Source organism: Amblyomma americanum, chromosome 5, assembly GCF_052857255.1.
Source record: "Amblyomma americanum isolate KBUSLIRL-KWMA chromosome 5, ASM5285725v1, whole genome shotgun sequence".
Taxonomy (NCBI): domain Eukaryota; kingdom Metazoa; phylum Arthropoda; class Arachnida; order Ixodida; family Ixodidae; genus Amblyomma; species Amblyomma americanum.
The window spans coordinates 160,369,400-160,395,274 of NC_135501.1; the positions used below are offsets into that span (position 1 = coordinate 160,369,400).

Consider the following 25,875-nt stretch of genomic DNA (forward strand, 5'->3'; position numbering starts at 1 on the left):
GTCTACTATTATTAGGTTTCACTTATGTTTCTTAAACGCAGAACGCCCCGCTACATGTATTAATTCTCCACCTTTCTGGTTCGTCATGCGCTTTGCCTAGAGTTAATAATCTCTCATGGCAACAACGTGCATCACGAATTGTTTCGCTGATATTTTTGCAACTGGTTGGGATGTTCAGGACACTCGAGATTTCTTCAGGACTGCAATAAAATTTTCTGAATGAGTTGACTACAGTGTTGCCAATCCCTTCTTGAATTGGCCGCCACACTCTCGCTGTTGATAGGCTTGAGTGAGCAAAGTGCGAACGCATGTCTTGGCGTTGCATCAAGCTATGACGGGGCGCGGAGTATATAAAAATGCAGGATAATTGGTTTCAAAGCTCTTCAAGAATATCAGCTCATAGTATCTGAGACCGACAAATGTCATTACCATCAGCGGCTGCAGTCTGACTACGCCCGCAGCAAGACAAAGGCCTCTCCCATATCTCCCCAGTTAATCCTGTCGTCTGCCAGATGCGACCACCCTATACCCGCAGATTTCTTAACCTGATCCGATATCCAGTCGCAAGTGTATGCCGGCCGTGAGATGCTGACATGCTGTTAGCTTACCTCCTCAAGCGTTAAATTGCATCGCTACGGGGGTGTTCATTCACGAGTGGACGCATGTATAAATACAACCAGTAAATTTGGCTTTCAAATCAACACCTGCCTTTCTTCGCAATTGGCAATAAATGCATCCCTAAACTTTGCACAAATATTGTAGTTTATGTCAGGGTGAAGGAGGCACCTTTTAGAGCTTGTGTCATCCTCTGGAGGGAGATAGGTAGCGATAGCAGTATTTTTAAAGTGCCCCGCCCATCTTTCCTATTAGGTCGCACACTGGAAGGACCACATTCATTACAGTTTTCATACCAAGGACGCGTGTGAAATTCATGGACCAGGAAGGTTATTCTGTTACCGCCCGAGAAGAGCTGTTGATGCTAAAAGCTCTATAAAGTATCCATTGTATCGCAGGTATAGAAAACCGAAGTCACCAATTCTTGTATTCTTCGCTTGGCTGCAGAGTGTAGAACTGATGGTTACTTTTTTCTGTTTCTGATAGATAAGACAACGCTGAACATTTCTCACCTTGGGGTTTGTTCTTTCCATGGCGAGTTCCTTTTACCAGTAAATCCCCGCTGGCTTTATCTTGATTTACCGAACTAATTCTTTAACTAGATTATGACGGTTATGCCGTTTACAACTAACAGTAAACGATCTGTGCGTTTTCGTTTTATGACACAGCGCAGCGCAAATAAGTACAACTCTTTGAACTTTGCATTTGTAACGTAAAATCCTTTCAAGTGTTGGAAAATACTATTTCTTACGTAATATAACAGCAAACTAAGGCGTACCGTGAAGGGATTAGAGCCCAAGCCAGCGACTGCCTCGTATGGAACGGCACTTAAAAGAAGCCTCTTTTGGGAAAAGGGAACAAATGCGCCGCATTGAAAATGGTGTGCTCTGTGCGTTGCTAATTTTTTTATATGATTATTTTTACGTCGTACCAAAAGAGCGTTTTTGTTTACGAGGAGTAGAACTAATGGGAGGAAACATTACAGGTAGCCTTTTATCCCCAGTGCCAGTTTAGGTTAATGTGCAAACGACAATAATATTTAATGACGTTTTTTACGCAGGGACCAGACCACCAAAAGCAGTGCGCTAGAACGGAGTTTCTTTGAGGGAATGCTGAAGAGAAGGTGCTCCTGCGACACACATGTGTATGGTCAACAAACGAGATAACGCAGAAAATATAAAGTGCAGATTAATTGAATTTAACTTAACGATCTTCCGAAAATACATGCCTTTATTGTGGCAGATTTTAGCCATAAAATCAGGCGTTTAAAGAATCGTTATGTTTAGTAGCTTGAACAGCTGCAAGCAGAAGAAAAAGAAAAAAAACGCAAAACATCGCCGGAAAAAACTGATGTGAAGTTATAAGCAATCCATGAATGTTCAAGCGTGTATAGCTGCTTATCAACCAAACGTGTCGAACGCAGCCGATCACCCAAGTCAAGTAGCCAGCCTTTTGAAGCAAATATTTAAAGCGATCACTGGTCTGAACTTTGGTAAAACTATAGCTGGCCACTGAATGACGGGCTGCTCAGGCACCACTTAAGCAACGTTAAACAGCTCGAAAATAAGGCTGCAGTCAAGCGGCTACGAGAACAATACAGTAGTCAACTTCGTCAACATCGATCGCTAGCGCTCGAAAGCGCTCCTGAGAAAGTTATGAAGGCGGTGAGTCACATGTGTGTTGTGCTAGACGCTCCCCTTTCACTTTCTCGCTTAGAGGCCAAACGGCCTTGAGTTTGCTAGACGGTGCCGGGAGCGCAGCGCAAGCCCGTAGAGGTTGCGTTTCGCAACTGGAGGCAACAGGTTTGCCGTCTCGCCCGTTAACCGACATTGCCCGCCGGGGGGGGGGGGGGGGGGGGGGGGGGCGGGGGGGGGGTGTTGCAGCTTCGTAGGGCAATTGCACAAGCAAACAAGGCAAGACACGGCAGTAATGATGCTTCTCACACCGTCACTACGGATAGCCGCGTCTTCCTTGTGGACGTACTCCACCCCGCCTCACGAACTCTTGCAAGTCGCCTCGCCAAGAAGGACCGATGGCAACCTGGTACGCTTGCGGAGCGCGGCGTCAGCGGTTCGGTAGCGGCAGGCAAATCTCGAAGGAAGCGAAAAGCGGACTTTCTTGAATGTGCGCGTTAACAAACCATAGATGGTTAAAGTACAGAGGCCTCCACTACGGCATGCAGCCATTGTGCTGGTTTAACGCGCCCAAATCGGTTATCCCAAGTGCGAACGGATGAAACCATGAATCAGCAAACGACAGTTGTGGCGGGAGTGCGGAAAATTAGTCGATGAAGAGCTTTGCGCCCCCTAAATTGGGCGGGACCACTAGACCTGGGTTTCTATGACCTTATCAGCTTGCTGTGCCCGCTGAAGAATCTGCCTTTGGTCCTCTAGGCTTGAGTTCCACAGTAAGGCCACCCACTGCTCACGTTTTGCTTTGGTTTGGCATTTTTGGTGTTTTAGTATTTCAGAGTTTCTGGTTTGGTATTTTCGGTGCAGCCTGTATGCTTTTGCATGCCCATGTAGTGTTTTACACTGCGGATTGTTCGCCGCATATCGGGCATGAGTTTGGGTATAATCTAATGCCTATTTGTTCGTCTGTAGCTGCCTCCAAGTGACTGATTCTTCCTGGGTGAGCTCCTTAAGTTGAGGCAGGGGGGAGATTCACCGATTTAGCTTGTGATAGGTTAGGCTATCATCGTATTGTTGTGGGACTGGCTCCGTGGCCGCTGAGTGTTCTGCCAGGCCCGGTTACTAAGACCTCTGGCTACTGCGTGGACGCACTGTGATTTGGCGGCGTGCGTGCGTTCTTGTTTCACAATATATAATAATAAACGCACTGCATTTCTTCCGGAATAAAATAACTTCATCACGTTCTGCTATGGGATGAAGCACCCCCGCGAAATTAGTCGATGTTAAGGCGACGCACCGGAGCCAGTCACTAATTCCCGACTACCTACAAACTCGTTTGCGCATATATGTGCACCCGCATGTTAGTGCAGTGTGCGTGCTTGTGTAGTTAAACGCTCAAAATGTACACATGGCTATAAAGGGCGCCATTGAGGAAAGGTTCCGCACATTAATTACAACACTTGAGTTTCTCCGACATGCGTTCATTGCACTGCATACAGGCGGCTTTGCAGTTCGCCTGCAGTGACGGGATGCTTTACTCTGAAGTAGCAACCTGCTCCCTCTACCTTCTTACTTGGTCTGTGTGGGGGAGGGTAGAACATAATAAATAAATCCTTCAATACACACAAAAAAATGAGTAGAATACGATTTCACTCCCAATATGTCTGGGAGGGATAAATAGTGCGGACTCAACTTCCGCTTATTCAGATGCCTGAAATGGTCGTGATTATGTTGGAGTTATGTTCGTATTCTATGCAAGCGCACATCGTTTAATGACATATGGTTTTTCCGTAGAATGTCTGTACATCAGTTTATACAGCCACCTAATAGCACAGAATGGCTTCTCAGGCTTTGAATAACGTTGCGCCATGTTCAACTGGAGTTGTAATATTTGTATAAAACTTCATAGAGTTTAAAAATTACGTACTAATGCTTTATTCCTATGCTTGAGTAATTAGGCGGCAGCTGCCGCTCTTAAGATATTGTAGCCTGGAAGATGGTTGTTAAATTAATGACTGATCGCGTGAAGTTTCTCGGAAAGAGCAACTTGGGTCGGACAAGCCCCACCAGTGGCAGCACCTGCCATCCAAGGGCAGTGCATTCCTTGACAGCTGCCTCATTGCAGAAGGAGTGGAGTGAGGACTCCCAGGGATGTATGAATGTAAAGTTGAGAATGACCAATTTCACATATATGGGCATTAACTCATTAATGCTATCGCGTCATGGAGCTGAAATGTCTCCTCGAATGTTTTTTCTTCTTCTAAAATATGCAATCAGCAGTAGTATTGAAGGCCAGACTCATAAGCTATTCAATCTGTGCCGTGCAGTGTTAGACTTTCGGCTATTCCGCGGCGCACACCAGCCTGTGGACGCACTGGTTCAAAGCCCTGAAACATGACGTATGGTAACGTTCATGTGAAAATGTCAGTTTTAAACAATTTCGTTCATGTTTCGAGAAACTCTGTCGCCCACAAAGATAAACCGAATATCCGTTCGGTTTCAAGCCCGATAAAAAGCTACGGGTACTGCAGATTCGCCAAAAATCATTTTTTTTCACAAAAAAGCAATGTAAAGTTTATTCTTTCGCATAGGAACCCATTGTTTATATGTTTAGTGTTTTTTGAAAAAACAAAACCTAGTGCAAGTAATCGAGACGCTGCTGCCTCTAAATTTGGTAGTAAATCACCCGCAATGTCAACCCCGTGTAAAAACCCATTCCTTTATCGGTACGACCAGTTACACAAAAAGATGCGAATTTTTTGCTTTAAAGCACAATAGGCCGCAAGGCTTAGCGGCGCTTGCTCGAATCAGTCCTAAGATGCTGATAACGTACATGGTATGTAAAGTTTTTGGACAGAGTTAGTAGCTTCCGATTCTGGCCTACTCGTTTTCAATGGCGCAGACACAAATTTTAGAAACAAATGAATCTTCGAATCGGTATTCAATCATAAAGCATGCCTAAATAAACTGCTTGAAACGACAAATTTTTAAGTTGACTTCCTATGTTGCCATATGATATCGTGAAAAAAAGATTAGATCAAGTTGTTTTCGTGCGAAGGGTGTCAAGTTCCATTTTCATTGGCCGTTGCAAGGTTTCCGGCTATCGTAAACTCAATGTCGTCAATAGAAGAACCATTACCGCTTCTTTCAAGCTTCCAGCACAGTCCTTAATCTCTATAGTTCAACTTCTTCCTTATCTGAATGTTTGAAATGGTCGCGGAGCTAGCGCCGTCCTTTCATACCCGACACATCCGGGTCCATCGAGGCTAGAGACGCCCTTGAAAGTGCTGAAAATAGCTCTGACCATACACTTCTAATAGCGTTTCGAAAGGTGCATGAAAAACTCTGGTGCTTTGATGTGTAGTATGATTGCAGTCACCGAGGGAGGAGGCTTTCGCGTTCATGGAGTGGGAGGGGATTACGCTGGCTCACAATCAAACTGCAATAAACAACAATGATCTCGAACAAGCGCGATTAATGCCGCCCTTGCTGGACGGCTCTGTAAAAAAAATAACTGATGCTCGCCCAGACGCATGTCTCAATGATCTTGTGCACGTGTGAGGTACATGCGCATTTATTTTGTTTTTGGTTATGTGGCCGACAGAGGAGCCAACGTGTATAAGCCGTCGGCTTAAGGTGTTGCTGCTTAAAGCACAGTTGCACACGACTTTGTCATCAAGTGGAAAAATCATTTTTCGAGGCATATAAAGGCAGAACAGGACCTCTCGAACCAGAAACAGTCCTGACAGCCTGGAGTAAGCTTGGAATTTTGTCAAGTGGCCGCTGAAACGGTGATTGCTTACTATGTATACGAAGGATTTCAAAAATACTTTCAATGTGGCTCCCAGCTTCACCTTCCATGCTTGCGTTCATGTTAGATTCTTCGTTGGGTCCTGAGAGCTGCACTTTTCTTAATGAACAGTGGGCTAATTGAGTTCATATACCCTGCCAGGAATTTTGCTGTGTTTTGCAGCACGTTTTGCTCTAAAAATTCAACAGCCACTAAGAGTGGCGAATTTTACTTTAAATTGAGCCCCCAAGAGGAATGGAGCATAATTTCGTAGTCCAACTTGTAGGTTACTAATTGTTGCCGCATTTTTATATGGGACTTCAGAATCAATCTATAAAAGTGATGCAATGAGTGCACCCATTATTCGAAGAGCGGCCTGTTCGCTGGGTTCAAGAAACGTTGCTGATGCTTGCGCTAAACTAAGATAGAATAAAAATAATTCAGTCCCTATGGCAAGTCATCCTACTGAGTGTTAACACAAAAAATCGAATTAGGCTAGCGAGAGTGTAATTATAGCGTTTAGTACATTGTCATCAATTTAGAAGAGTTTCGTTTAGGACAAATAGAAAATTCGCAGGGTGACGAAATTGGCGTCGGCTTTAGGTAATCCTATGACATAGGTCGAATTAAGAGCTGGAGTTTTCTTAGTATACATAAGCTTATACTTTGACTTTCTTGGTGTTTTGGTTTCAGCGCATTCGGGATGATGAAGATTCCTGTTACAGCAGCTGTTCTGCTTCTGGCCACTGGGTCTGCCCTCGCGATTCCGAAAACCATAGGACCGGAAGGTAAAGCACGAGAAGTCACGTGGTCGGGGTCATTGAGCTACCCAGCGTACCTCGCGAGAAAAAATAGATTTTGGGAAACAGGAAATGTATTGCATTTGCTAACACTCTGCGTACGCAGAAACTTCTCCCATTTTAAGACAGGGAGACACACGGATTTCATAGCTTTATTGTCATCTTGCTGGATCATACAGGCTGCGCGAATGTACTTTGAACTATATTATATAAATGCTAATTTCTGGCCAAGAATTGTAGGAGGATGAAAGGTATCTCCAGATTGTGGCGTATTTTCCCGCTGAAAGGCTTCTAAGTTTGATCCCTGCACGTTTGTCTTTGTTCCACGCAGAGTAGAGGCACATGTAGCACTGTTTTTAAAGTAGGCCTCTACAGACTATAAAGCGGAATGAATCATTAATAACCTGCCTCTCACATGTTAAATCCTCTGAAGGAGTCGACGTTTTCATCTTAGGAACAAAATAATTAAAAACAATGCCCAGCTTGAGAAACAACAAGCTGAACAAGAAGTAGTGTTTTCTTTGGAAAAGGCAAATAACCTCCTAACCGAACTTTCATTTCATTTCATGTATTGAAGCCGTAAGGACCCGTAGGCATTACATAAGACCGGGCCAAGGACAGTGTATAAGTTCACGTAGTTAAATCTAGAAAAAAACACTGAACTTGTGTTTGATAGTCACGTTTTAAATGTACTAGTTTTCCGTTCCTATTGACGTCTTTAAGCAGCCATAACCTATCACTTGTATTCGACGACTGCAGTTCTATTGCCATGCTTTGAAGAGACAAATGAATTACCATTTGCACAGATGGATGCAATTTTTCCGGCTTGGATCTTGATAATATGGTCAACGCCATCGTAAGCCAGCTGCCTCCTGAATATTCGCAACCGGATAAAAAGCCCGAGGAGATCATTCCCGGCGTGTTCCTCGGTACTATCGTGTACACGGGCCTGGACAGGATGAGGCAGTATGGTCCGGCACTGGGCTACTGCCGTAACGGTTCAAGACTTGTTCAAGTGGATTTGGACACCGGAGATGACGTAGTAGTGGCTTTCACGCCTTGGAAGACTTGCGCCGGACAGGAAGGCAGGCTCTCCTCACACGCCACAGCCAGGGTTACCGTCACATTCAAGGTAAGTTCTTGCTGGTACATCGCAAGCACGCGCCTTGTCTAGTTCCTTGGCGGAACGGGTTCTCGGGACTTCGGCGTAGTGCTGCTAAGAATACGGTCATGGAGTTAAGCGGAGCGGCATTTATCACGTTTAATACGAGGCAAAGTGAATACAACCCCGTTACAGGACATTCGACGGTTACAGATGAGCGACATGATAGTAACCGAATTCAGAGACCTACATCCGGTTGAGGATTTTAGATGACTTGTGTACTAGCCCGCCAGAACAAACAAAATAACATTATTCTGTCATGGTCTAGGCACATCATTTTAATGGATGCCTATGTGGCCACTGATATCCATTTTAATGAACGTAACTGCAAACACCAGGAATTTTAACTTCGCCCCTGTTTCAGTGTTGCATCTGCTGCATGTCTGCCTACTAGCGCCATTTATTTTACTTTCCTTGAGTTTCCTGTCCTTTTTCCTCTGCTTTCATGAATTCCTTATGCATCTACTACACACAATCTCCACTTCGGGCCCGAGGCTAATCTCTCTTTTCTGTCTTTTTTTTCATTCTAAATGCCATTTGACACAGAGTAACTGTTATAGAGAGCTAAAGTCTTATCGGCGTCACGCTCCACGGCGCCAACACTAGGAACACTAGGAAGCTACTAGTGAAGCACGTTAGAGCTAGTTTTGCTAGACGGGCGCGGTACCTTCTTAGTAGCCGACCACTGCCACTCGCGAAAATGCTATTGACTAGAAGCAATAGCTTGAGACCAGGCCGTGCCTCGCGTACAGAACGAGCATTACAGACTTCTTGGAAAACCCGAGCAGCGGCGTCAGCTACTGGCTTAGTTGTTTTTGTCAGGTAACAAGCTGAACCACCGCAATTTTCTTGTATAAATGAATTGTCAACTATGCTTCTTATTATGTGTTTAGGCCAGCAAAGCTTTGCTGATCCGGGCTCCCTTCGCTTCTAGATTAATCTTTTTTATGCTCTCGTCAGAGCAATATTTCAAGGCTTTAAAGCCCAATATACCGAACCGTCTTGATAATAAGTTTGAAAATTTAAAAGGGTAGAAGGTTTAAGGAATCGAACGATTGATTAATTCATTAAAAAATTTTACCTTCTTTTCTTATGAGGAACTCGTCACAAACAGCATAGCTGCTCTTTCGTTAATAATCGTCGCTCAATTTCAGCCGATGTTGAAATGGGAAAACCAAATTTCGCTTTCGCGGCACCCCGTTCCGGAAATCAATCAGTTGGTAGTGCATTTCACACCTTTTTAATATATCATAAGTTGCACGGAAATGCGAAGATTAGGCCCATATTTTTATGCAGTGAGAGAAACCTTCAAGTGACCGCGTCAGATATAAAGTTGTTTACAGCGGCGGTTATTTAACTGGCATTATGTTGCATACAGGAGGAATGAATCAAAGGTGTTGTGAGAAAAGGAACTGTTGACAGACTGTTTTTCTTCCCCCTAACTATATACTTGCAATTATAATACGCTGTACGACTTTCATTATGAACGCACGTAATAATCAGTAGCAACCGTATCGTGCTACTGACTATTGACGTACACCAATATTCAAAATTAGCCCCAGGGTCACAAGCAACCGCACAGCTCAAACACAAACACATTCATTCACAAAGCCTATAGCGCAGAGTACTTGAACTCTTTTTCGACTGCCGAGATAGAGCGGGGAAAATGTTTGACAGGAATGCTGCTAATGGTGTATTGAAACTGTGCGATTTTCTTCTACGCAAAGACATAATCGGTATTTCAATAATAATAGCTCTGGCTTCGACTTCCTTGGATGAAATACATCTAGCTGGCGCAGTAAGCTGCTCGTAACCAACAACTTTTGTTTCTATAACTCAAGTGTGTCGTTGAAGCTTAACTAACATCGAAACAACCACCTCGTGCCGACAAAGTTTACGAAAAACGCCGAAATGAAAGTGGAAGGCACAGGTGTAGTCCAGTGTTCCAGTGAAATGTAAGATTAATTTACTGCCCGGTAACGTTGGCGATAGTGTCATAACTTTGCAACAGTGGAACACAATGAGGACAAGAGCGAGAAGGGACACAAAGAAGGTGACAAAAAGTGTCCTCCAAGTAGTAAATGGATGCTTTATCACTAAAGCAAACCTTCTCACCACTGACCTTCATGCTTTGTGTAGGTTGTGGACGCCAGCGCTGACTCAAATGATATCGGCTTCAAGCTTATCCACCACAGCGGACCAAGCCCGGTTTCCATAGAAGGCGTGTCCATGTACCTAGACGGTGCGGGAGAGTTGTTGGGAAACGCTGTCACAATGCTTTGCGATCTGTTCCCTCAGCGGCCTAGAGAATTCTGGCGCAACATGTTTACCTGGAGACTCCGGACCATTCTGAGGGAAATATCTGGTCTTCCAAGTTGAAGTGCATCGCGAGAGAGAAAGAGAGGAGAGAAAACCCGCAAACCGTTTTTTCCTACATGTTATGTGGCTACTTTACACAGGTTGAACGCGGCGTACAATTAACTTTCATTTCAACGAATAGAGGATGCCTACAAGAGTACCAGAAACAATTAAGGTGGCTGCCGATGTACGCGGAATGTTTTTAACTTCTTCTGCCTTTGCTGTCAAATAAAAAAAATCGGGTGCACAGGGGATTTATCAGTGTTTTTTTCTTTTTGCGTATAGAAATAGATTTGGCTAAAAAAGCGAAGAGGACATTCTCTTTCCATCAGGGACGGAGAATATGCTGATGATTTCATGGAAGGGGGAGTGTTATCGGTCCACCCGAACCTTATATCCATGCCAATCTTCATTTCATATGTCAAGTGGGCCTTGTGTTACCTTTATTACGTGATTGCAGCGGGAATATGTCAAAGAGCAACTGCAATTTGGCCGACTTCGTCCAATTTTGTCACTGTTACTGCTTGAAGCGGTTGCATTTTTTATTTAGAGATAGTTTGATTCTTAGCGGCGCCACATAAATATGAGGAACCTGTTTCAGTTCTGCTCTCCTATTAAAAGAAAAACTGTTACCCAGCAGCTGTGGCAAATGGTATTGATCAGAAAGCCCAATAAAGGTGCATCTTTAAAGCTGTCCGCACGTCAGAATGCGAGCACCGCCATCCTTATACCCACAAGCGCACTGAAGACTTCCCATAGAAAGCCCTATTTATTTAGGGCCCTACATTTTGCCCTGACAGCAGCGCGTGATTAGCTTCTGGGCGATAATAAACAGGCATCGGACCTGTGAAAGTAATTTAAGCATATTGAGCTCAGCATGAATGCCACTTTGGCGCTGCCCTGGCACCAGTTGTGGCTATGACGCAACTGATTCCCGTATTCAGCACTGTAGTCCAGACAAAGTACTTCTTTGTTTTCATGAGTGGCAAAAAATAAAAGTTCTTAACGTAGGGTGGCTTTCTCACTTCTTTAGCCTCCAGATTTTTTCGCCAGTGTATGGCCCGAAAGCGCAGATTTTCAGGAAGATTCAAGGAGATTTTGTACATCCCCATTCTCGCCATCGCTCGCTTTTCTTTTAGAAATGCGATCGGCGGTAACAGCGCAAACATTGTAGCACAGTTTGCATAGAACGCAAAGGCCTGACAGCTAGAGGCAGTAGTATTTCGGCACGCCATTATTGTAGGCCACCTAATGCATTAGGACATTGCGATATATACGAAAAAGATGAATTTGCGTCATGATGGATGTTACGACCTTTATTGCGTGGCTTTACTCAGTAGTTTATCGGCACGTGTGGCAAGGATCAAGTGGCAGACCGAAATCTAGAAGCAAAAGAAACAAGTTGCAGGTCTTCGTATACAGGGCGTATTACCTAATACTGTCCGCTGTATTTAAAATGGGCTTTTGATCTAGAAGAGCAAATGGCCGGCTACGCGAACGTGATCAATATCCAGGAGGTTTTTCTTGAGGTGAACAGTACTCTGTTCAACGCACTAAAGGATACATTTATTTTTATGCAATGGTACCAAAATGGGAATACAGTACATACGGGGCCATCTGTCGGGAATACAGAAAAATGAAAAAAAAATGCTGTGCACGACTCCTACTCGCCTTAAACCTGGCACACAATGTCAGAAACCACACAACAAGCTAGAATAGTGATGAGGCAGAAACAACAATCGGCTTACGACGAATAGAGCTTGTAAAAATCCGCTAGCCGTCTAAATGAAGAATTAAAAGATTGTTTTTTTCACACTACTATGCATATTTTGCCGTGTTTTTGAAGCAACATAATACCAATTTTAATGCGCAATGATTTCACTGGGTTTTGTGCTTGGCGGTAACAAAGCAAGATACTGTTGTGGATCCTCATACATTTCGTATCAAGTTAAATAATTTTGTCAAAACTTATTAGTGCAAGCAGATTAATACACAGACGCATATAATATTCAAGAATATGATGAGATTAAGAACTGAGAATATAAAGCTTATTCATTAATTTTGAATAGTTTATAAAACTAGAGAGCCCAGGATAATGAGTCTTCCCGTGGCATGACCTAGATGGCAAAGTAAAACTCATAGCGTCCCGCTAATCTGCTTACGCAAGATCGTTCATTCCTTGCACAGAAATAGACTGTAATAGCTTGCCATCTATCATTGTTGCTCTAGTTAACCTATCATTTTTTTTAATTTGCTGGAACAAAACGATGATTGCTAGCAAATTTTCTATCGCATAATGTTATGCTGCGTGCATTATACAGTTTTTTCTGTCAAGTTAGTTGTGAATTTGGGAATTGGTGCGTATACCCCCTGTAGGCATTTATTTTGTATTATTCCAGGTATTGCTTCAGTTCAATACTGATTTTTTATTTAGAGTGCTTGTGCTATATTCTTCATGTATGCGTTAGTGCGAACGCCATGTAATACTCTCGGACGAGAGCCTTTACGGGTTTTGAAAAAAATAAAAAATAAATATCTCGTTATATCTGCCCCTCTAACAAATCAACTATATACAGCGATTTTTGACAGCAGCTGGTAAATAATGGCAGCACCGCTCTCTCTTTCTTTAGTGCAGGAGGCAGGAAGGCACTCATAGGCATAACAATTTAGCGAGAAGAATATTTATAACTTCATAGGCAAACATGATTTGATAAACGAATATTGCAATCATCCATAATGATAACAGCAGTACTGTCATTAAAAAAGTACAAAGGATGTGCCAAAGCCTGCACACAAACCTTGGTGATTTGCTGATGGCGGTCGGCACAGCAAACCAACCACAGTGCATTTTTAAAGTGCGATTTTTTTTAATTCATATATCAGCACGATCACAGCTCTCTGCTAAAATACTTAAGAACATTTGGCCTCTTAAAGCTTACATTAGTATTTAAGTATAAAGGAACATCGCCGTGACAAACAAATAAATCAAATCTATTTTCCTGACGTGCTGCTAGATTGCAACCGCTTTTGGCAAAAGCTGGGATCTATTCCAGCTTAAGCAAGCTTCGGTTATGCGCACAAAAATGAAACGAGAATCGTACAAGTTGGTGAAATTGAGTATTCATTTAACAATTTTTTGCTAGCTTCTTGCATAGAAACGCGTATTCAGCAGTACATCCTTCGATGCTGTTGTTTAGGACTAGAATAACCTGTATTTGTGCTGCGCGCTATAATTATGTGGATGCTGAGAAGTAATTAGCTCCTTTTCGCAAAGCTTACTCCGCATTAGATGCCTCTAAGCGCATAGGTATTACTTTGATGCCACGTGCTAAAAAAAGGGAACCACAAAATTGTTTTCAATTTTCTGGAGCTAAAAACATTAAAAAACGCACCTTCCGGATACTTCAAACAAGATTTTCTCATTTTGAATTTTTGCTTTCCGATATTTAAAACGCCTACAAAGTGGGGAACACTCCTTCCTCAGCTTTATGTGACCGACAGCTAGAGCAGCAAAAGATAGACAATGCAGTAAAAAAAAAAATTAAGGGCAACATTACTGCTTGCAGGACAAAGCGCAAGAATGAACGAAACACAAGAACAAGCACGGAGCGCTGCATCCTGTCGTCCTGACTGTTCTTGTGCTCTGCTCACTCTTGCGCAGTGTCTTGCAAACACAGAAACAAACTCGCACAACAGCAAGCGTTGCTTGACGTAATTGCGCTCGCATAATGACAGATGTGAACCCACACACTTTGCTTACCTGGGGAGCAGGCATTCACTCTGCTTCACGTGGAACCACCACACACGTGTACGAACTGCGTTGGAGACTTTCCTGTTTTCTCTTGTTTTTTTCTGAAGCCACGTAATCATCCCAGTTACACGCCCCCTACTACGGCAATGAACGCCGGATGAAGCCAGACAAAAAAATTGCTCCTGAGAGTGCAACACGGAGGCAATCGTGCTGCGTACACAATAACACGGGATGGATTTCCAAGGACACGGCCATCCGGAGGTTGCGCGCTGTACATTGTGAAGGAAACGACTTTTGGTGTGGATATATGCAAGCACACATAGCGGAGGTACTTAGTTTTGCGTTGAATAAAACGGCGTTCGGACTGACGATTGGGAATTTAAAGGCTTCAATTTTACAACATGTAATTTGGCTCAGTGTGAAGATGATGAGTAAGATTGTTCTAATTGACTAAAGTTAATTCCAAGAAAGAAGCCACATCAGTTTTAATTACCAAAGCAGCCACGTTTTGGTGGGTGTTATGCGAGTTTCTGAAATGACGACAGGGCATCGAAGTGAGAATTGAGTTTATCACCGCGTCATTTTGCATATTCAAAGCTTCAAACACATAAGCATGAAATAAATTCTGTATAAATACTAATAAAACTGGAAAACAACATCTGAAGAGGTGCGAACACTTGAACACTTGTATAAGACTGCAGTTCATTTGCTTTCCATGAGAATCGGTACTTCCAGAGTGACTGCCACTGTGCTAGCACAATGCGCATTGGAAGTTCTCTTGAATGTACACCGCAATATGCAGAGCAGATATTATAATATGCAGATGATTGTCCAGAAGATGCGGGCAAGATAGAAGGAACGGCCTAGCGAAGTGGTAAGAATGTATCAAAACTATGATTGTGTTCGGAATGCGAAGAGAAATACGTGTTGTGCATGGTCCCATGTCAACCAGAATTAGTGTCTCAGTGTTTTTTCACTGACTCTCGCAATGCTGGCGATTTACCCAGCCTACAGTAAGAAGAACGCTCGATGGTAACAATGCGCAACAAAACCTTGGTGTGACAGCGGCTAGACCGTTAAATATATCAACAAAATTCCAGCCTAGCAATGACATATAAGCGCACAATTGAAAGCATTTCGACGGCACCGGAGATGTAGCATCAATTCTTGCTATCGAAAGCAGGTTCTGTAGTTCACACTACATTGTGTAGGGCACTGTCAAACACATTTGACTTTGTTGCGCCGGACAGTTTTCTTTTTGACATCATGACAAGTCATGTTTCCTGTTGTTTTTTGATGCGCCAAACGCCTCTGAAAGAAGGACCCCGCTTGCAATATAGTACAGTTTTCTAAATGGGAACTGCGCGGGATTCTATACCTCGTCTTGTTACATTCAGCAGAGTATGGCTATCAACAAATGTGAAATTTTGTACCGATGCCTTCACTAACTTTCGAGGTATCATACCAATCTTTCTCGGGCAAAAATTTTGAAAACTGTAATATTGTAACACACTGCTCGAGAAGCACTGAAGGTAATTGTCCGTTATTCTGATATACAGTTTCCATCGACCGCATCGAACAGTTAAGACTGCCGTAGAAAGTCAAGCGGTAACGATTTTGACGATAGCAAAAACGTGAATAGCAAAACACATACAAGACTGCCATCGGGTGATCGGCACACATTGATTTGTATAGTGAAATATTACATAATATGAAAAAAACATTATTTCATAAAAGATTTTGCGGTCAAAAATGTTTTGGTCCAGAATTGCTGGGTACGGCATGTGTGCTTGAAACAAGCGGGAGAACTCAGGGCGCGCGTGAAACTTAAATGTTTCTGATTCACACCGCAGCACGCAACACCAAGATACGTGCTGTTTTTCTCCTTTCCCTGCTAAGTATTATAGAAGCACTTTACCGTCTTCTCGCTCGAGGGCCGGGTCCATGTCTGTCTTCCTTCCTTCTCCACCACCCCCTGAATGGGGTGTTCATCGGAGAGAGGTGGGCGAAGGCTCAACAAACACACAGATCTGACGAGGAGGGAAGGTCAGGGCCCCTCTTGAGGAAGCTGTACGATTGCGCGCGAATAAACCGCCTTGCAGTAATCTTCGGACACGCAGCTTTCTCAAGCGTATAAAAAACAACGGCGCGCACTCGTCTAGCGCAGTGTATGCTTGGAGAGGCTTCAGGTAGCTACGAAATTAAGGAGGACAAGAAACACTGGTAAGGAGACCAACTTTTTTTTGTAGAGAGTAGCGCATGTGGTGCCACTGCAACCTATGATGAGGGAAATTGGCGTGGTCTGTCAGCACTGCGGAAATGGTATTAACTATAATCCACGTGAGATGAGCAGTGCAGCTAAAAAAGAGCAGAGCAAAGCAGGTGTACAATGCCACTAATTTATAGCCTGCTTCAAAGCTGCGCGCTGCGCGTTCGACGCCAGAAGAGGCGAATGGCGTTGCTTTAGAATTGAGCAACGGCCAGGCGTTGCTCAGAACTTCATCAGTTTCGGAATACTTATTCAGGTCAGACGATAAAATCCTGTGGCGAAACTCAGCAATGATACTCGAGACGTCGTTGCGGACATCGTTATGCCGAAATGCAACTTTTATCTTAAATGTGTACTTTTTCGCCAGAAAGTCAACAATCTTTGTGGCAGTGAAATGAGGTAAATATTGCGGGACAAAGAAGAGAGCAGAAGCAGAGTGGGATGAGTGCGAAGACTGCCTTGCGTAAAGAAACCTTACCACATGACGTACAAGTAATTTTTCGCATTTTTCGCATTGTATAAGCGCTGGTGACATTGAGAGCGCAAAAACATATTTTTATATTTTGTTTTTTTCCCCGCTTTACAACATGTGCTTCTCTCCGTGAATGCAAAACATTCGGAATACATTAACAGTTCAAACGCGGATAACTTTTTTTAATGCAAATATTTTATCTTAACGGTAGCTTGCACTTTAAGACCGAGGAGACTTCTTCGCGAGCGCTGGAAATTGGCTTCACATAGAATGTGCTTACCACCTGCCCATGTTCTCCCGGCAGATAAAAATATTATCGAGAAGTGATTTGCTCGAAGGGGCTCTGTACGCCGAGAAGATAGCGCACTTTGTACTGGCCTTCTTTGGTCGTGGGGCGTTGTTGCTCTTGTGCGTCTGTCGGTCTGGAAATCGATGATCTCGAGATACAGCCTGCCTACATAATCTCCTCGCGTTTGACTGAAGAGCGCCATCATTCGCGCTGGGTGTGGTAAAGCTTTCAAGTAATCCAAAATGCTGGGCTAGTTGGTGATTTATTTTTCTTTATTTATTTACGAAGTGCAGCATCCCGAGGGTGAAGCTGAGTGAGCAATATTGGACGGTTTGCACCAACTTATATAACGGAAACAAATAAGTTGTTGCCGTTTGCCTCTGTGTGAACTGGATAGAAAAATTGTGCATGGGTTCTCCAGTGTCCTACTTGGTATTTTACCTTCGCTATCGTGCTAAATGTCAAAGATACATTTGTACTTATTGTTATAAAAAAATTAAATGTGTATATTTTTATATTGATAGTTGTCACAGTTTCATCCAGTGGGATGCCGCAGTGTAAGGAAATTTTTTTTACTGGTCATCAACAGCCGCAAGTACAGTTCAGCTAACAGGAGTATGGCTTTGCAGCAGTGTCTGGCACCTGACTTGAGGGCCCATTTAGCGGGGGCAAAAGAGAGCGATTTTCTTAACGTATCAAGCATATGTTTTCTATGTTACATAAACCTCTGGAATTACTGACCTTACATTGATCAAAACTGCTTCATGAATATTTAACAATAGCTACCTGATCATCTAATCCTCTCACTCAGAGCATAAAAGAAGTAAAAGCAATAGTTTAGGCTGATACATTCAAAGAAAAGGTTTAGCGCATGTTGACAGCTCAAAACGCATTACCAATATTAAATTGATCGTGATTAGGGGCCTTTTAGCCACTCTTTTCTGCAAGCCAATTTGTGGATCTATGCCAAATACCCTCATCGTTCAATGAGCCTCATTTATGGTGAGCCAAGTATGCTTCATGCTACAAGGCAAACTGTTTTGCATGTGTTGTGTTAGTGGTGCATATCAAAAAAAGGTTCAGGAAAATTTTAGTTGTGTGCGGTCATTTATGCTTACCAAAAGTGTGCGGCGATTGGTACGCACAAAATGTGCATTTGCTACAGTGACAAAAACTTATGGAGCGAGGAATGGCAGGAAAATTTATGGTTGCCGCCTGCCTTAACCACAAAAAAAAAATGGTAGACTCCACGCGTTAATTACATTTTTGCAAAGGTGTCACATAAAGAGTCGAAGAGCTTTCAATCATATAAAAAGTGTTAGAAGAGCTAAAATCTCTTGCAGTTTACTATTACAGTTTTTTTAACCACGTGTTAAACTGACAGCTCTTCGCTTACTTCCCTGGCGGTTCTCTTTTCAGCGCTTTTGACACTATGAAGCCAGTCACAACGATCATCTTCCTAGTCCTGGGCGTCGCATCCTTGGCTGCAGCCCAGGGAGGTGAGACAACAAAAGAAACCATGATTTTTTTTTTGAAGTTCAAATGTAGACATAGGTTTACAGAGTGATGTGGATGCAGGAAAATAAGAAGGAATGCATACGAGTTTCGCCAACATCACCGGGAGGTTTTTCGCAGTCGAAACTGCGAACTGTCCACGTTTTATTGTGACAAGTTTTACTTTTACTATTGTGGAATTTCGACAATGTATAGCTGTTTCTAGGAGGCGTCTTGAACGGAATTACTACTGTCGTATCTGAAGCGGAGTAGGTTTGCCGACTGAAATTTACTCCTCAAGGACTAAATTTTCTAGTATCCAGAGTTCTTAACCTACATCGACCTACACTGCAAAAATCAGGTCTAAACACCAGTAAAACGCAGGTGCTAGTGCCAGTGCGGCAGCCAAGAGCTGAGGAGAGTGCATTTGATAATGATTCGATGTGATGTGTCCGTTACATGCCAGTAGCGAAAGTCACGCCCACAATTTTATGTTTGTCAACAACCTTTAACGGTGCATCTCCGAAGAACAGCCTTCCTTCTATTCGTGCCAGTTTGTCTCTCGCAATAAATGACATGGCTGTATGTTTATCGCTATTGAGTTTTACACAGTTGCTAATAGACGATCCCAAACCATTGAAAGCTATTTCCCGGCTTTTCTTACTATTTCGCTTACACCTCTTAAATAAATATGCCCGTATCATCTCCGCAGAAGACATAACATGGATGGTTCCTTTCTCCGAAATATCATGAACATAACCTTTGAAAAGAATGGACCCGAGGATACTTACCAGGGGCGCACCCGAAACCAGTAACTTGTAGGATGGGTTACTATGGCAGACGAAAACACAATGTTGGAGATTAAAAAGAAATTGGCGTTTCTCGTAGCCTAAGAGCAGCTCTAGGATGTTAAAGTGTATAGACTTTGGTTATCGACACTATAGCGGGTTAATATATACATATAAATTGATACGAGCCACTGTAGAAGAAGAAAAAGCGCCTGCATTCGCAGAGAAAGAAGATGGTTGTCTCTCGCTCGCGCGCTCGGATCACTTAGGGGCCAGTCACCGAAACCAATGTGCACAGGGGAATGTTTCTATATTTTTTTTAAAATTTGTAGTCCCAATCGATGGGAGAATAATACTTCGATAAATTGAAGTATTATTCTCCATTTGTTTGTCAAACGAGCCCCTCATTCTGTTTACCCTATATATATATATATATATAACACATTATCCTATGCACGTTGGTTTCGGTGACTGTTAGCGTTCTTTGTATGTGTATAAATAATATATATATGGCGCACCCGGAACAAAGGTGCATAGAAGAATGTTCGTAACTTTTTTAATTTCTACTGCTTAACCGTAGCAGAATAATACTTGGAATAAGTACAAACAGGCTCCTATGCACCTTGGTCTCGGTGACTGTTGGCTTACTTCGTTTGTCTGCCAACGTGGAAACGTGCCCCCCTCATTTCCCTCATTTTCCACACACACACACACACACACACACACACACACACACACACACACACACACACACACACACACACACACACACACACACACACACACACACACACACACACACACACACACACACACACACACACACACACACACACACACACACACACACACACACACACACACACACACACACACACACACACACACACACACACACACACACACACACACACACACACACACACACACACACACACACACACACACACACACACACACACACACACACACACACACACACACACACACACACACACACACACACACACACACACACACACACACACACACACACACACACACACACACACACACACACACACACACACACACACACACACACACACACACACACACACACACACACACACACACACACACACACACACACACACACACACACACACACACACACACACACACACACACACACACACACACACACACACACACACACACACACACACACACACACACACACACACACACACACACACACACACACACACACACACACACACACACACACACACACACACACACACACACACACACACACACACACACACACACACACACACACACACACGCACACACACACACACACACACACACACACACACACACACACACACACACACACACACGCACGCACACACACACACACACACACACACACACACACACACACACACACACACACACACACACACACACACACACACACACACACACACACACACACACACAGGTAGATTTATATTTGCTGTCGTCAACAACAAAAAAAACAAGGCAGAACCAGTGCACGCCAAGTTCATGGGCTATACTGAAAACAAAAAATTGGAGAGGTAGGTATGCAAACATGTCCTGAATAATACAGGCACCTCACTAAGCATGTTATACAATCATATCTGCAAATCACCTTTGTTTAGCATGCAAACGGAGAATGATCATATGGGCTGCTTAGTCAACATTTTTTAAAGGAAATTTTTATTAGCAGTCTCGCAGTCTTCATCGTGGTGGTTCTTGCAGAAGTTTGTTTCAGTGCTCACGGCGTCCACGTGTTTATCGGCCATTTTTGATGCTGGAACACGGTAATGCAATTTTCGGACCAAAATTTTCTTTATTTATAGCCTGAGTAGAAAGTGGTCTTGAATGAGTCGATCCTATTCAAATGGCAGAAAGGTTTTCTTTTTTTGCCGCGCTTTTCAGCTGCTTAATGCGGAAGCAAAATAAAATTGGTCCGATAACACAGCCAAGGTAAATATCACCCTGATGGAAGAGCCGCTCTTACAAACGACGCTTAAATATTGGTTTGCTAATTCAGTGTCTACCTTACTTTTGAGTTTATCCTCACAGAGGCCCGAGAACAGGTTTGACTCCGTTGCGTTCATTTGATTCTTAGATGGCTTGACGTCCGCAGCTTCCTGCGACTTTTCTGACCTGGATGTCCGAAGCTTGGTGCAAGCCACTGTGGACCGGTTGCCAGAGAAGTATACACCGCCATATCTAGAACCCCAAGAAATACTACCTGGCCTCACCATTGGCAGTGTTGTGTACAGTAACCTGAACGATCTCAAACCCTACGGCGCTCCGCTGCCGTACTGTCACGACGGTTCAAGGTTCGTGCAAGTGGACCTGGCTGCCACACGTGGGGAACTGTTCGCCACCGTGCCCTGGAAGTACTGCGGCGGGAAAGCGGGAGAAGCTTCATCCCGTGCTGAAGCTAGAGTTACGGTCATATTCAAGGTGAGGAGATATTCTCTACCCGTTGAATTTAAACACCCATTACCTAAAAGGACTACCGTCAGCCCTTTTACGGTAGAAATGCGCTGTCCGATGTCCGGCGTTGCATTACGGAGCGTGGCTGTAAGTTTACAATTCCTTCAGATATACGATAGAGGCGCCCAGCAATTTACAGAAAACAATGGCTTAGATATAAAGCATAGGAAGACGTTGTGAAGAAAGACGCGTTCACACGCTGCTTAGGGGCATATGGGGAAGGACAGGAAAAGCGTACCCGTTCATGCGACGGCGAAGTCGGTTGGGTGGTTTCCCTGCAAAACCTGGCCACAGCTGCCAGACGACGGGGTTTTTTTGGTGGATATAGGAAAGGACTTTTTTCTGGAGTAGAAGTGGTTAGGCTAATGATGGTGACGAGAGGAACAGTAGACTTTTATGCAGAAATGTCCTCATGACGAGACATTTTTGGGCATGCAGTGGGCACCAACACCACACTGTATGGTAATAGAAAACTAAAACAATCACTTGCTGCCAGAAAGAATGTGTCACGTCTGCGGACCTAACTACCATGAATGAAATGGGCAGCGGAATGTATTGATTGGAGAGATTTTATAACAAGCGTAAAATGAGGGGTTTGCGAGGTTCCAAAAATGTTAAATAAGGTTCGCTGACGGTCCTTTCACTATTCGTATTGAACTCGTAAGTGCAAGCGCTGTTTGCAAAGGATTCTGAGTAGTTGATTCAACTCGAACAACTTAGATGAATCGAATACCGGGAAGGGAATTTACAAGCATTTCAATCGTTTCTTAGCGGACCAGGTTTGGCAAGCTTGATCAGCACCGGGAAAGCAACGCGTCGGCTTCCTTCATCTTCATGCATACAAAAGGGCACATCAGATATTTTTACAAAACAAAAATATTTTGCTTTAACAGCGTTTGACACTATCACCAATTTTGCTGCATAATTTTGCCGTAGTTTTAAACGAATTGGTCGGTGCGTTGTGTACGTGATCTTTTTAATTTTCGGAACTTCTAAGGGAGCTGGAAACTTTTGATGCTTGCCGCATTAGACAAACCGTGGCAACTACGAGTGGTTAACGGGCAATTAACACGATGTCATCCATACACGACATAACGGAGCTGTAGCGGTGCCGCTCGAAACTTTTCACCAAAGCGGTGCACTCAGTGCTTACGTCATTACCAGACGCTCTTTACGGGGACTTCGAAATCGCCCGTCCTATCCCAGAATCTTGTGGCCCTCCGCGCTTAATGTGGCGGCTTGCCTGAATGCTGCCGAAAATGGTCGCCCTCGTTTGGGAGGAGTGACTCTTCGTTCGTCAGGTTGCGTGCATGCATGGTCGGCGTGCTATAGGCGTTGTGTAGCTCCATTCTTCACATCGAATATTTTCCGTGTCTCTTCTGAAAAAGACTAGGACGCACGAAACCATGGAGCACAATCGACGTGTGTCAGCTGCCGTGCTCTGAGAAAGCTAAAAGGCAGCCAGAACGCAGGACGTTCTGCAATACAACCATTGTCGTCGTTTTGGTTGCTTTTTTAGCGAGAGCTACATTACGCCAGCCGCTTCGCGAGGTCAGCGTGGCTGCGCGCTGAGCTGTGGCACCACCGCTCCGACAGCTGTGCGCATGCGTAGAATGACGTCATTGCCCTCAACTGGTCTACGCGCCGCGCGCCTCGCCTCTGTGCCGACGGCGGAGAAGACGGTGCCCGCCTTGTCAGTTGTGCGCATGCGCGGAGTGACGTCAGAGAACGCAGCTGGTGTGCGCAGACGCGCGCCCGTTACGCTAGCATTTCGAGATTTCAGCAATGCGGCGCCGTGGCTGGTCACCTGGTTGGCCACGTGGTGCGGAGCAGCTGCCGGCGGCGCGGCGCACCGGCGAAGCCGAATTGAAGAGGAGGGGAGTGAAGAGGGGAAGAGAAGGAGAGAGTGAAACCACGTCCCGGGACGAAGATGAAGAAGGAACGCCCAGCGAAACGGAGCGGCGAAAGACTGACTTTGCCATTCGACTGAACAAGTTCTACTCGGCCAGCTGTAGCTATTCCGTCACTCCAGGTTTAACCAGAGCTAAACAACCGCCAATTTTTTTCTAATATAGCAGCCGGAATGGCTTCTTCTTGTGGCTGGTATCTGCGTATTGTTCAACCGCCTAGTGTTTACAGTGTCATAAAGAGAATGTGGATCTAAATGCTAGTAAATATGACAATATTTTTACTGCTGAGTTGGTCCTTGAAATTGGCATATATTACTGCAGAGCGTCAGACATGACGGAAGCATGTATGTCTTAACGAGCGCCTCTTTCCGTTAGCTTGCCTACAGAGCGCCAGGTCTCTTTGCTATTATAAAAAGACTGTTGCGGCCTTCACGACAATTCTTACAGCGTGTGGTATTATTGATGAGAATCCTAACGTTGGTGCTGAAGTTCCTTGATATATTCAGTTACAAGAGGGCACTCAAAGACTTAAAATTCTGTTCTTGTATTTTGATGAAATGCGTATGGGCTTTAGTATTCGATAATCAAATTTAATATGCACACTTTATTCGCACCCGGAATATTTGCGTTAGCGCAGGGTGAGCAGAATCTACCTCTCTTGATATTTGTACTGAACCGACAGTGACCTGTTGATCTATGTCTGAAGACTTTTGATAGTGTTTTATCCCTGATCACTTAATTCTAATTTAACAAATATCGATTGCATGCTTCGACCACAACATTATTTGCTGTACAGCGATGGTCTGCAGTTTTGCCCCCGCGCGAAAAATAAATGTTTGTGTAAATGTTTTTTTCTTTCACTGCGAGAAGGCTCATGACTGACTTATGAACTTAGACACCATAAAGCGACCCTTGCGTACGCACGAGGCTGGACCAGCACTTGGGTGTTTTGTTTCACCTACCTGTCACTGACCTGGTTAAAAGAGAACAATCATGAATCTCTCGGCTTTTAACGATATCAGTGAAATGAAAGATTATCGCCCAGAATTGTATGAAATTTTAAGTTGTTCACTCTTTTTTTTCTGACAATGAAACTTAAATTTTTCTCCCCCAGGTAGCCGAAAGCAGCGGCGGCAACGAAACGAAGCTGGTCCATTACAACGGGCCGAATTTCGCGAACTTGCGAGTCTCCTACGTGCGTCTGGATGGTGCCGGTGATATCTTAGGAGCCATCTTCGGCTCCATGGTGATCGTTCTGCCTAAGCTGCCTGAAGCATTCTGGGATGACTTGCTTACCTTCCGGCTGCGGCATCTGCTGAGAGAAATCTCAGGACTTCACTAAGTACACAATGTACATCGCGAACGGAGGGGGCATTTGCGTCCCCTACTGGTTTAGTCTTGTGTTGTCTCACTATGTCATTAAAGTCATGAAGTAGATCCACACAGTACGGGCCACGAAACCATATCGATAGTTGCGTTATGCAGTCAACGGAACATTCACTGAAATCGCGAGTCTCTCCTTTATGACCAACTTTTGTACAAAATGCTATCTTCTTGAAATAAAATCGTGTATGCACACTGGGTTGCTCTCTGGCCTCAATTTTTAGCGGCAGACTTCCAGCCGAGCCCTTCTATCTTTAGGACATCCCTTACCAACATCATCGTGCCCATTCTTTAATCACCTACGTTGAGGAAAAAGAGCGATATGCTACAGGCCGCACCTCTCCATTTCTTCTGATGAAAATTATTTTTTGTTTCTCTCGGCGAGCTTTCTTTACTCGCTCATTTATACTTAAATTTGGAATGATGAAGACAGCTTCAACCCATAACCATTGTTGTTCCGGTACGCGAGAAACCGGTGAAAATTTATATATTAGTTTGCAGTGAAAAGTGCACGTGGTAAATTACTTGTGACAAACACAATCCCCTCGGCTCAGGGGTTGCAAGTTTTGCGGGAAACATTCCTCTCCATAATGAAAAGGAATGGGCAAAAAGGGAATGGGCCTTTGGACACGTGACCGCA

The 25,875-nt window shown here is 44.0% G+C and overlaps 2 protein-coding genes across 4 annotated transcripts in view; both read left to right on the forward strand.

Moving 5' to 3' along the window:
• The first annotated feature begins 5,959 nt into the window (after window positions 1–5,959).
• On the forward strand, window positions 5,960–10,827 carry LOC144132877 (uncharacterized). The gene is made up of 4 exons (XM_077665592.1): window positions 5,960–6,037; window positions 6,730–6,824; window positions 7,643–7,968; window positions 10,138–10,827. Exons 2-4 carry the CDS (start codon window positions 6,740–6,742, stop codon window positions 10,375–10,377), a joined length of 651 nt encoding a protein of 216 aa, XP_077521718.1. The 5' UTR covers window positions 5,960–6,037; window positions 6,730–6,739; the 3' UTR covers window positions 10,378–10,827.
• A 7,367-nt stretch (window positions 10,828–18,194) lies between these two features.
• The window catches only part of LOC144132880 (uncharacterized), a 74,742-nt gene continuing 67,061 nt past the window's right edge, over window positions 18,195–25,875 (forward strand). Inside the window, exons 1-3 of one of the 3 annotated variants that reach the window (XM_077665595.1) lie at window positions 18,485–18,636; window positions 21,566–21,909; window positions 24,967–25,447. In XM_077665595.1, the coding sequence (XP_077521721.1) occupies window positions 18,570–18,636; window positions 21,566–21,909; window positions 24,967–25,194 (639 nt within the window). In that variant the 5' untranslated portion in view covers window positions 18,485–18,569 and the 3' untranslated portion in view covers window positions 25,195–25,447. Of the gene's footprint in view, window positions 18,637–21,565; window positions 21,910–24,966; window positions 25,448–25,875 lie in introns of those variants that run through there. The other 2 variants (XM_077665597.1, XM_077665596.1) reach the window with 2 other exon arrangements.